The sequence below is a fragment of the Delphinus delphis genome, chromosome 6 (assembly GCF_949987515.2).
Source record: "Delphinus delphis chromosome 6, mDelDel1.2, whole genome shotgun sequence".
NCBI classification, from domain to species: Eukaryota; Metazoa; Chordata; class Mammalia; order Artiodactyla; family Delphinidae; genus Delphinus; species Delphinus delphis.
In genome coordinates, this window is record NC_082688.1 from 104,184,899 (window position 1) to 104,198,152 (window position 13,254).

The following is a 13,254-nucleotide window of genomic DNA, read 5'->3' on the forward strand; positions in this document are numbered from 1 at the left end:
TCCTCTACATTCTTTTATTTGCCTTTAGTGGTTCAAAAATTTAAAAGCCTGGGTTCCACAAAGACTGTGGAAGTGTTAAAATGTGTGTAATTTTACAAACATTTTAATGCTATTTTCTGCACTGCTGTGTTTAAAAATTGTCTTAAATATTTTATTTTAAAAATTTTATTAACATTATTTTGCTCAATGCCTTTATGATGAATCAATTAAAGTTCTTTTCAATATTTTATTCAGTTGAATGTACTGATTTTCATTTTAAATTACAGTTTGTGGTTATAAAAATAGTACATGCTCTCTATGAAAAATAATCATTGAAAACTATATCCACACAAAAACCTGCACAGGGATATTTATAGCAGCTGTTGACATAAAACAAATAGACTGCCAGTTATTTCTCCATCAAAAATGGGTTTATTCGAGATTAGCAAAGAATTACAATTCAGGGTCTGTAACCAAGTTGACCACGTTCTAGTCCTCAGCAAAAAATTGAGGGAACTCTTACAGAGAGGAAGAGGAAGTTGAGAGGGCAGTAGTAAACAAAGAGTCCCGCACTTATCATTGGCTGAGTTGTGACAGTCTCTCATTGGCTGAGCTCTAGCCAGGCAAGAAAAGGTCAGCTTTCTCTTATGCTCTATCTTCATAGGGCAGAGAGCTCCCCCTTCTGGCCTCCCAACTTTATTTTTTTATAATTTTATTTTGATTAGAAGTCTGTTTCTAAAATATAATTTCTATTTATTTTTGCCACACAAAAGTATCGCTGGTCTCTGCAATATGAAAAAAAATTCTAAAATAATCTACATGTTGACCACTTCTCATTACATTTTTTAAACCTTTTTTTTCCATTTTATTTATATTAAGTATAGTTGATTTACAATGTTTCAGGTATATAGCAAAGTGATTCAGTTTATGCATATATATATATATATATATATTCAGTCATATATTCTTTTTCAGGTTCTTTTCCATTATAGACTTATAAGATATTGAATATAGTTCCCTGTGCTATACATTAGGTCCTTGTTGTTTATTTTATATATAGGAATATGTATCTGTTAATCCCAAATTTCTACTTTATGCCCCCCACCTTTCCCCTTTGGTAACTATAAATTTGTATGCTATGTAGGTCTGTTTCTGTTTTGTAACATTTGTTCATTTGTATCATTTTTTAGATTCCACATATAAATGATATTTGTCATTGTCTGACTTACTTCACTTAGTATGATAATCTCAAGGTCCATCCATGTTGCTGCAAATGGCATTATTTCATTTCATTCTTTTTTTATGGCTGAGATGTACCACATCTTTATCCATTCATCTGTTGATGGACATTTAGGTTGCTTCCATGTCTTGGCTATTGTAAGTAGTACTGCAATGAACATTAGGGTGCATGCATCTTTTTGAATTAGAGTTTTTGTCTTTTCTGCATATATGCCCAGGCATGCGACTGCTGGATCATGTGGTAACTCTACTTTCAGTTTTTTAAGGACGCTCCACACTGTTCACAGTGGCCACACCAATTTACATTCCCACCAACAGTGTGGGAGGGTTCCCTTTTCTCCACACCCTCTCCAGCATTTATTATTTGTAAATGTTTTGATGATGGCCATTCTGAACGGTGAGGTAATATCTCATTGTAGTTTTGATTTGCATTTCTCTGATAATCAGCAGTGTTGAGCATCTTTTCACATGCCTGTTGGCCATCAATGAAGAAACCATCAATGAAAAAAACTGGAACCTACCAGAAAAGATCTAAAACTAAAGACATAAAGAAGGAACCACAACAAGTTGGGTAGGAGGGGCAGACTCACAGTACAATCAAACCCCATACCCCGTGGGTGGGCGATGTACAAAATGGAGAAGAATAATATAGCAAGGTTTTCCCACAGACGTGGCAGTTTTGAGCCCCACGTCAAGCTCCCCAGCCCAGGGATCCGGCACTGGGAAGACAAGCCTCCAGAGCAGGTGGCTTTGAAGGCCAGCAGGGCTTAACTGTAGGAGCCCCATGGGACTGGGGGAAATAGAGGCTTCAAGCTTAAAGGGTGCAAACAAAATCTCAGGCACACCGGGAGACGGGGTGAAAGCAGTAATTTGATAGGAGCCTGGGCCACACCTACCTGCTGGTCTCCGAGAGTCTCCCGGGGTGGGGTGGGGGGGGGGGGCTGCAGCTCATGCTGGGGACATAGACACTGCTGGCAGACATATGGGGGAACCGCCAACCTTGGGGACGCACTTGGTGGCTGCCATACTGACTCACTAGCAACAAGACCCAACCCCGCACAACGGCCTGCGGGCTCCAGTGCTGGGAGCCTCAGGCCAAACTAACTGGGTGGAGTCACAGCCCCAGGCTGCCTAAAGACTAAAGAGCACACAGCCTCCTGCAGACACCTCCCCACGAGACAGGTCCCAGCTCACCAGAGGAACACCACCCAGCTTTAGCCACCAGTGGGCAGGCACCGGCCCCTCCCACCAGGAAGCCTGTACAAGCCGCTAGATAAGCCTCACCCACTGGTCTGTGGCCATCTTCAAAAAGTACAAACAATAAATGCTGGAGGGCTTCCCTCGTGGCGCAAGTGGTTGGGAGTCCGCCTGCCGATGCAGGGGACACGGGTTCGTGCCCTGGTCCGGGAAGATCCCACACGCCGCGGAGCGGTTGGGCCTGTGGGCCATGGCTGCTGAGCCTGCGCGTCCGGAGCCTGTGCTCCACGACGGGAGAGGCCACGGCAGTGAGAGGCCCGCGTACCAAAAGGGAAAAAAAAAAAAAAATGCGGGAGAGGGTGTGGAGAAAAGGGAACCCTCCTACACTGCTGGTGGGAATGTAAGTTAGTACTGCCACTATGGAAAGCTGTATGGAGGTTCCTTAAAAAACTGAAAACAGGTACCAAATAATCCTGCAATCCCATTCCTGGGCATGTATCTGGAGAAAACTCTAATTCGAAAAGACACATGCACCCCAATATTCATCGCAGCACTCTACAATAGCCAAGAGATGGAAGCAACTTAATTTCCATCGACAGATGAATGGATAAAGATGTGGTGTGTATATATACAATGGAATATTACTCAGCCATAAAAGAAAGAAAGAATGTCATTTTCAGCAACATGGATGGACCTAGTGATTATCATACTAAGTGGAGTAAGACAGAGGAAAACAAGTCAGACAGAGGAAGACAAGTACCGTATGATATCACTTATATGTGGAATCTAAAATACGATACAAATGAACTTATTTACAAAACAGAAATAGACTCACAGACATAGAACACAAACTTACGGTTACCAAAGGGGAAAGGAGTGGGGATGGGGATAAATTAGGAGTTTTGGATTAGCAGATACACACGACTGTATATAAAATAGATAACCAAGGACCTACTGTATAGCACAGGGAACTATACTCAATATTTGTAAAAAATAAATCTGAATAAAGTATGGACTTGTTAATAGTAATGTATCAATATTGTTTAGTAATTGTGATAAATATACCAATGTTAAGATTTTGACAATAGGGGAAACTAGGTGTGGGGTTTATAGGAATTGTCTTTGCAACTTTTCTGTAAATCTAAGACTTCTTTATAAGTTTATTTTTTAAAATGTACAGTTCAATGAGTTATCACAAACACCTTCATAACTACTATCCAGATAAGACATTTTTCACAAGGAATCTCAGATTGAACTTTTTAAGAAGTTCTCAAGGCCAACAAAGCCACACCAAGGGTGTGTCATAGATTCATTCTGTCTGTGAGATCTATAGATTTGGGTGATAGAGATTTGGGCAAATTTCTCTCTTCTTGAGATCCCCCCAAATTTCCTGAGATTCCTGCATCCATTAGGAGGTGGTCTTCCTTATTTACCAGATAAAGCTGCTGGAAACCTAAGTTTCCAAATTCTGAAGGGATCAGGTAGAGAGAAAAGGTAAAAGTTTCAAATCTACCAACAGAAGTGTAATTTAAAGGCTTCCTTATATCTGGAAAACACAGATTAAAAACCAGTAATATTTCAGATAAAAACCAAAAATTATAACCATACTCATAAGTTCACTCAGTCCTATGTGACTTCCTTGATCTTACTCTTCTGTTAACAGTTTTATGAAGCCATCAGGTTTTCCAGAAGAATTCTTTAATTTCTTACCCAGTTCAGCAGTATGATCTGAAGGTTATCAGAAACCTGTACTTGTCAAAAAGTCCTTTCTATGAATCTTCTTGAAGATGAAGCATGTTTGCAAAAACACCGGAGTAAAATAACTCTATAAATGACAAAAAACTTCCATTGAAATGTCAAGGTTAAAGACCTGATTACAATGCAGCTGACAAATAAACTGGGGTACCTCTGTGACACACAACAATTTAAGATAATAACTAGAATTATGACTGATATCACTTACCAGGACATACCAGAAGTTTAGGAGTGCCATATTAATTTCTAGAATATCTATATTAATAACATTTACCCATACAATACAACCTAAGAAGTTTTATCACCACTCATTTGACAACACTTAATGTAATATAACATACCAAATAAGCCTAATTCATTTATTCCTCTCCCTGAGATGGAGAGAAAAATACTTTTAGGTGTTCCAGGGACCCTTTGGAAAACCTCAAAGTTAGCTAGAGTTCAAACGAACTTCATTTAGAATTTATCTTTGGGAATTTTGTCAAAAATACCAAAAAGCTTCAAAACACCTGGTCAAATAGGATCATACATCACTGTGAAACAATACCCATTCACAGCCAAAACCCAGATCAGGACTTGAACCCACGGTCTTTTAACTGAGATCACACACCTGGTCTCAGGACTTAATGAAGCTCAGGTTCTTGATGTCTCATCGCAGAAAGAATTCAGGGAGAGACAAAGTGATAGGTAAGAAGTGGATTTATTTAGAGAGAAACACACTCCACAGACAGAGTGTGGGTCCTCTCAGAAGGCGAGAGCAGCACCAGGGTCTGGGGTTGTCAGTTTTTATAGGGGTGGGTAATTTCATAGGCTGAGTGGGAGTATTCCAGCTATTTGGGGGGAAGGGGTGGGGATTTCCAGGAATTGGACCACTGTGCACTTCTTGACCTTTATGGTCAGCCTTGGAACTGTCATGGCACCTGTGGGTGTGTCATTTAGCTTGCTGATGTGTTACAATGAGCATATACTGAGGCTCAAGGTCTAGTGGAAGTTGACTCTGCCATCTTGGACCTATATGGTTCTAATCAGTTTATGTCGTGTCCTCAAGCTATGTCATTCTTTTAAAGGTTGTGCCCTGCCCTCTTCCCTCCTGTTTCACTTCCATAACTTTCTGCACCCATAGTACTCTGTCACTTTCTTTTTCATTCAGAAACAGTTAGCTCTAGAACAAAAACCATCCTTTTTTCCTTTAACAAAATGCATCTCCATTCCTCATACCTTCTTTTACTGAAAACATGCTTCCCATTTTCCTTGAATACTGAAATATTTCCCTTATAAATCGTAACCTTAAAACCTTAATCTATAGCGAAAACCAAGAAGTAAGTAATTGTGTACTGTTTGTCATACCAGCACTTCCCGATTGGAAAACTTTCGCAAGATATGTGTTAAACAAACCCAAACATCTTTAGTTTCCCTCTCATAAGAAGACAAAAGTAGGTAATCTTAGACCTGCCCAGCAGTTAATGTTCCAGTATTTTATCCTATTTGAAATAACCCAGAGAGTGAATGAATTATCATAGTTTAACTTAGTTTAGTTTCAAATAACCAAAATCTGGATATACTATCCTTAAAGCAGATATTTCCAAAACACAATTATTCCTAAAGAGTTTACCTAGAAGCTCTTATCTCATTTACCTTATTTTATTTACTTAAAAATTTCATTATATTATTTTTCTTGTTGACAAACTTTCTAACAGGAATACAGTCTTGATTTCTAGTCAAGCTAGGCACAATAAAAGTATTATACTTAATGTTGATGACTTGAAAGACATGTCTATATTAATGAAACTGAAACCCAGCAGGATCCAGTGGGGCCTTCCCAGGTACAAATCCTTTCCATGTCCCCTGTTTCTTGTTTGTAGGAAATAGGCTTCTTTCAGCCTCTGTGACCTTCCTTGAGTTCCAAAGGGCAGATTCAAATAGTTGCTTATGAGAAAAGGGAGGGAATGCAGAAACAAAGGAGGAGCAGTCAAGAAACAATAGTGCAGGGTCCTGGTTCCTACTCAAGGAATATACATAATAATATACCTTTGAGTTCTTCTGTAAGAAATAAGGCACCACCCAGGTAGAGGATGGTAACTTCAGGCTGAACACAAGATTCCTGGAACACTGCCCTGTTACCTCACCACCAACCAATCAGAAGAGTCTGCACACAGTGGATGATAACGAAGATTCTGACCCCTTTCCCAAATGATTCCCCCTTTAAATTTTAAACTTTCATGGTGGAGCAGTCTTAGAAGTTGGTTTTTGGACAGGAGTCCACCTTCTCCCCAGGTTGCTGCCTCCTGAATAAAGCAACCTTTCTTTTCCAACCAACCCTTGTCTCTCGAGTATTGGTTTTTGAGCTCAAACAGCCAAACGTGAGTTTGGCAACAAAACCAACAAGCTTAAGCTAGCTTCAATACCAGACATCGATTCAGTACTATTTCCCAGGTCACGTGACCCTGAAATTCATTCGGGCCAGTTTCTTTTTTATTTCTGAGTATACAAGTGCTTGATTTCCTTTAAGCCAATTAAATAGAGTTCTTTTACAAATTAATTTTGGCAATACCACCCATCTACAACACACATATACAGATATGCACAAACACACAAACAGACCTCATAGTTGCCATTCCAAAATTTCAGCCCGGAGTCAGGTGCAGCAATATAAAACTCATCAGTTACAAAAGAGGTTGAATTCAAACTGGTGGGTTTCTGGCTGATGGAACAAACCAAGGTCACCTGTCTAGATGCCTAAACACTGTTACTAATATTTATGGAGATGATACAAGATTTCTATTTGTCCTTGACAACTCAAGTCCCAAATTACCTATCCCCCTTTCCTGAAATTTGCATTTTGAAAAGATGGCGGACATAAGGGTTCCTGGAGAAAACCAGGTAGAATATTTGCACCTCAAAGATATAGGAAGAGAAAGGGAAGTTCCTCCTTGGATGACTGTTCCCTTAAGTCCAGAAAAAAGATTATTTTTCAATACTTACAAGCCTCTTAAAATAAATAGAGGAGATTTGGGGAGTGGTAAAAGGATTTACCACTTTTAGATTATTTCTGGAGCCACACCTCTGGTCCTGTAAAGACCAGATCTGTAAAACAAGTACCGTTGCTTTTAATTCCTCAGAGAACTGAGTGGCCACCTCAGTGATAGCAAAGGACTGACATACCCATTCACCTATGTTGGGATGTTTTACTTTCTCTCATTTAGCTTAGGGGAGAAGCACCCACACCCCCAAAAATAAAATTCCTGTCAGGCTCTGAACATCAGCTATGGTCAGCTTAGTCAGACCTGTGGCCTCCTATTTTGGTAATCCATTTACAAACAGTTGAGGATCCTCCCTGGGTTTAAGAAATTCTTTAACTATGGCCCTCAGTTCAGCTTTCTATCTGAAGAGACTGCCTACAGCCTCAGGTGGTCCGATTTTTTTTTTTTTTTACATATATATACATTCTTTTTCCTATCCTCTTCCATTATGGTTTACCAGGTGGTCCCATTTCTAAAGGTAACCATTTAATACTGTCTTCAGAGTGGAAAGGCAATTCAGACAGATTTCTAGAATGAGTACTCAAAGAAGGATAGAGAGGAGCAATAAAGTTTTAGGTACCTTTTTGTTTTCCGACCACACTGCGCAGTATGTGGGATCTTAGTTCCCAGACCAGGAATTGAACCTGTGCCCCTGCAGTGGAAGCATGGAGTCTTTTTCTAATAAATTTATTTTTGGCTGCGTTGGGTCTTCATTGCTGCACGCGGGCTTTCTCTAGTTGCAGTGAACGGGGGCTACTCTTCATTGTGGTGCGCAGACTTCTCATTGCGGTGGCTTCTTGTTGCGGAGCACGGGCTCTAGGCGTGTGGGCTTCAGTAGTTGTGGCACGTGGGCCTCAGTAGTTGTGGCTCTCGGGCTCTAGAGCACGGGCTCAGTAGTTGTGGCGCACGGGCTTAGTTTCTCCGCGTCATGTGGGATCTTCCCGGACCAGGGCTCAAACCCATGTCCCCTGCATTGGCAGGTGGATTCTTAACCACTGCACCACCAGGGAAGTCCCTTAGGTACCTTTTATATCATTAATCTTTCATCAGCCTTATACAACGAATCTTTCAATGAGGACGTTTTAGAATTTTGAAGCCTTTGGGGACTTCCACATACCAATTAAAATAGTTTAAAATAATTGAAATCATTTAAGATGAGAGCTCTCTAAAATTTTAACAATTTAGAAGCTTCTCCAATTCAAAAGATCCAAGGAGCTAGCCTAACAAATTTTTCCCTGCTAATCTAATTTTAGAAAAGAGAAAAACACTTACCACTGTTGTTTCCAGTAGACCCTGCAGTCACAGATCCAGAAGACTGCTGGCTTTAACTGTGCACTCAAAATTGTTTTGGAGTGCCAGCAGAACCCCAACTTGGCCATTTCAGGGCCCAATTTCCTTTAGCTCCCATTTAAGCACTTGCAAGCAGACATAAACCCAGCTGGTATTCCCATAGGTGGCTGTTTGCATGGGACCTGTTTGGCCATTGGGGCACAATTCCCACTATTAATTTGGTAGCCTAATTCAGATATGAGATATGAGATATAATTTGAAAAACTTTCTGAGGACACTGTGCCTCTGAGTCTAGCTCCCCAGGGACTTACCCTTGGGTCAGTTTGACTTCTTTTATGTGGCTTGGTTTCTCCCTGTGACAGTCTAAAACTGCCATGTGTGCTCAGAGCACTAGATTATCATCCTCTGTCACGTCCCCCAGATAAGCAGTATTTAATGGTTGTAGCGGGTCTTCCTTATTCTTCAGAGGTGACTAATTCAGTCTCTCATTTCACTAGGAAAAGTTTTGTTCAGACCATATATCAACTCATTTTTTTCAATTTAAGCCAAATTTAACAAAAACCCAGCCACCTATGTTTCCCTGGGCCTCTTGCCCAGAGCCTCTGTGTCCTGCCTAGGAAATGCACTGGTGCCCTGTAAGGCCCAAGGCCTAATTAAAACAGCTCAAATAAAATTTTCAGGATCCTCACTCAAACAGTAATATCCAGATATCAGGAGAACTCACTGGAACACCTGGGGAGTACCGAGAAGTCTGTGGGGCTCAACGGGCACATGCTGGTACCGAGCGCTGGTACCGGGTAGACTCCAGGTGCCCTCTGATGCGTATCTCTGATATCCTGCCAGCTATGCCAGGCATGTAGAAAAGTTAATCAGTCGATCTAAGAAAGAAATGGAAAACTTTATTGGACCCAAATTGAGGATTATAACCCTGGGAATAGCATCTCAGAAAGCTCCAAGAACTGTTCCATCTGTTAGAAGTCAAAACACAGTTATAAAAGTTTTTTCAGACAGAGGTCTCTACATTAAAAGACATATTATTGACAGTTTACAAAATCCAGATCTAAGTGTCCTCGTGGCCACTTACAACATTAAGAAGGAATGTTATCTTTTAAGGAGTTGTCTTGTCGATGCTGGGAGAATATTGCTCTTTACGGTTGAACAGGTATTTCTGCTGATGGGGGAGGTTTGGTCGATGCATAATGCAGGTACGCAGTGCGCAGTGGAGGGGAGAGAGGAGGCCAAAGGGCAGAGGACTTTTTTAATGTTTAAATTTTTGTCTTGCCATAATATATGAATTTAATTTCACATCTCTAAGGGCACGATTCCCATTCATGAGGGTCACCCTCATGGCCTAATCACCTTCCAAAGGCCCCAGTTCCAGATACCATCACAGTGGGGATTAGGCTTCAATATATGACTTTCAGTGGAACACAAACTTTCAATCCATAGCTACTATAAAATGATGTTTACTATAGCTTCCTTGCTAGATATGGACACCCTTTCTTACATTAAGGAAGTTCCTCTCTAGTCCCAGTTTTCTAAGATGCTCTTAAACATCTTGAAGTGATACTGGATTCTATCAACATTTTTATTCCATCTTTTGATTTTTCTTGTGTTAATATGGGGATTACATTGTTCTTTAAATGTTAAATCAACCTAGCCTTCCTGCAATAGACCCAACTTGGTCTTGATGAAGTTTTTCCTTTTTATGTTACTGGTTTTGGTTTACTAATATTTTGTTTGGGAATTTTCATGTGTTCATGAATGAGGCTGGATATCTACAGGATCTGCAGTGATGTTTCCTTTTTAATTTATGACATGTCATTTTTGCTCTCTATATAAGTCTTGCTAGGGCTTATCAATTTTATTTATATTTTCAAAGACCCAACTTTTGGCATTGCTGATCCTGTTATATGTTTGTTTTCTATTTTCTATGATAGGTTTTGTTTTGTTTTAAAATTTTTGCTCATTTATTTCTTTCTATTGGAAGGGAGCCTTACTTTGTTTTTCCTAGATTCTTAGCTGATTTTTCAGCCTTTCTTTTCTAATATAGCATTTAAGACTATAAATCTCTCTAAGGACAACTTCAGCTGCACGCCACAAGTTTTTATATATAGTATTTTTGTTATTTAAAAGTCAGTTCTAATTTTATTTTAATCAACAAATTGTAGATTAAGTAGGTACCATGAGGCATGAAAGAACAGTCTTCTACATTTCTTAAGCATGTGCTTATTATCTCCGTTTTATAGAGGTACAAACAGGTTCCTGGAGGCCTTTGTCTGGGAGGTGAGAAAGCTACTTCAGAGAAGCCTGTTTTGATTTGCCAATTATAATTAATTCAGCAAAAAGATTAATATTGCTATATCCTCAACCCAGTCACACGTAAATCTTTCCTAAGAATGAAGCAAATGACCAAAAAAAGAAGGTAACTTAAGAAGAGACTTAAAGAGCAAGTTCCAGGACAAGAATTTTAAAAGTTTTCTTGCCGTTGGTAGTAAAATCTCTGCAACCTTGTGTTGAGGGTCTCAAGGCCCTATCCAGACTCAAAGGAAAAAGCAGGCTGGGATCGCTTTGTAACGTCTGCCACAGACAAGTGCTATGAATTTGCCGGCCCAGTCCTTGGGTGTTAGTTTGTTTCCATTTAGATATTCCAACTACAGGAACTGGAAATAATTATTCAAGGAAAAGTATTTGTTTATGTATTAAAAAGAACGTTGCAGTTCATGAGAACAGGCTAAGAGAGAGAAACTCCTTTGTCAGCTTGGCAGACCTAGTGAGAAGCAACACAACATATGTTAGTCAGGATAACTGATGTCAGGATGCAAGTGTACATAAGTAAAATTTTTCCATAAATCAGTCGGTTTTCCATTTACTTTCTTGGCACTTTAATGTTATTTCGATAAAAGATAAGCCATTAATGATCTGTATAGTACTGCCTGGTACGATCTCATACTAAAAGGAACCCTCCATTGAATTCCAGAATTGTTTAAATCTCAGAGAGCAGTGGTTCTTAATCTAAGATCCCCCATGTGACAGTAATTTTTAGTCTACGCATACCACCTAGATTCACAAGCACAATTCAATAACTGAAAAATCTCAGGGAACTGTGGCTCACAGATAGAAACTAATGATTCAAATCACCCTCATTTTACAGATTAACAAAATAAGGCCAAGAAAGAGAAAGAAGCCTACTCACTTTCACTCAGTAAGTTTAATGACAACATTCAAATCAATGGAGTACCAAATAAGATAATACACCTTCTGGTAACTAAAGTGTCCTTTACTCTATATTGTTCTATTAGAGTTTTATTATTTTTACACCAATACTGTGATATGCTTAAGTACAGATTAGTAAATAAAAAATTTTTTAAGATATCAGTACAGAAAATACATTTAATAAATTAAAGCAAAACCCAAAGATATGGCTGGAGCCAAGAGAACAAGAAAAGCCTTAACCAAAAATGTTTAGAAATATCCAAGGAGCTACTCTTTTGAGCCATATCCCAGGTCTCTGGTCTCAGTGACCTTATTTAATAAGCACATCAGCCAAGAAACGCCAGCAAAAGGTTTAATGTTTTAAAAGATAAGCAGGGCTTCCCTGGTGGTGCAGTGGTTGAGAGTCCGCCTGCCGATGCAGGGGACACGGGTTCGTGCCCCGGTCCGGGAAGATCCCACATGCCGCGGAGAGACTAGGCCTGTGAGCCACGGCTGCTGAGCCTGTGCATCCGGAGCCTGTGCTCCGCAACGGGAGAGGCACAACAGTGAGAGGCCTGCGTACCACAAAAAAAAAAAAAAAAAAGATAAGCAAATGTAGACCTATTTTGTAATACACAAAGTGCTAATTTCAATAGATACATTAAAATAGAGAATATCTGAGAAAGATCATTAATAAAAGTAATAGTCACTCAATCCAAATTAATGTTAGAGTTTACAGCACTTTATTTTTTTATTTTTTATTTATTTATTTTTTTTGTGGGACGCGGGCCTCTCACTGTTGTGGCCTCTCCCGCCGCGGAGCACAGGCTCCGGACGCGCAGGCTCAGCGGCCATGGCTCACGGGCCCAGCCGCTCCGCGGCATGTGGGATCCTCCCGGACCGGGGCACGAACCCGCGTCCCCTGCATCGGCAGGCGGACTCTCAACCACTGCGCCACCAGGGAAGGCCAGCACTTTATTTTAAATCTGTATAAACAAGTTCAAATACTTGAGTAGCTAGTTTCTTAAACTTTATAGAAAACCCTCTATAATCTCAAATGCTTATTAGCATAAGCATACACGAAACACTTTTATAATAGAAATAGTCGTTCAAATGTTAAAAAGGTGCTATCTATGGTCCTAAAATAGGTCACTTCTGAAAAGTCTAATAATTATGGGTCATCGTAATAACTATATAAATGTATTATGGTAAACAGAACAGCTATACACACAAGCTATACTTGAAGCTCCGGTAGTCATGTGTATGAGGTGATCACAGGACATCCATTTCCAAAGCGTCAACTACGTGCGCAGCAGAAGGACGATCTTTAGGGTCTTCATTAGTGCATACAGAGAAGAGCTCAACTGCTTTCTGGTACGATTCATCCAGTTCTTCCATATTAACAGGTGGCCTAGTTCCCAAAGCTGCGTAGTATGCTTCATCATCAAAGTCACTTTCATCAAAAGTTTTATCTGCTCATGAAGGAGTTGGAGATTGAAACAAAATCACTTTAAATCATGGAAAAGCTTAGCAACTGCTCAAATTCACTCTCCTGAAATAAGAATTCATCATCCAGTAT

At 39.9% G+C, this 13,254-nt stretch overlaps 1 protein-coding gene across 2 annotated transcripts in view; it reads right to left on the reverse strand.

Moving 5' to 3' along the window:
• Window positions 1-11,369: 11,369 nt before the first annotated feature.
• The window catches only part of PBK (PDZ binding kinase), a 28,976-nt gene continuing 27,091 nt past the window's right edge, over window positions 11,370-13,254 (reverse strand). Inside the window, exons 8-9 of one of the 2 annotated variants that reach the window (XM_060013604.1) lie at window positions 12,907-13,147; window positions 11,370-12,250 (exon numbers count right to left, since the gene is read on the reverse strand). In XM_060013604.1, the coding sequence (XP_059869587.1) occupies window positions 12,948-13,147 (200 nt within the window). In that variant the 3' untranslated portion in view covers window positions 11,370-12,250; window positions 12,907-12,947. The other variant, XM_060013603.1, reaches the window with a different exon arrangement.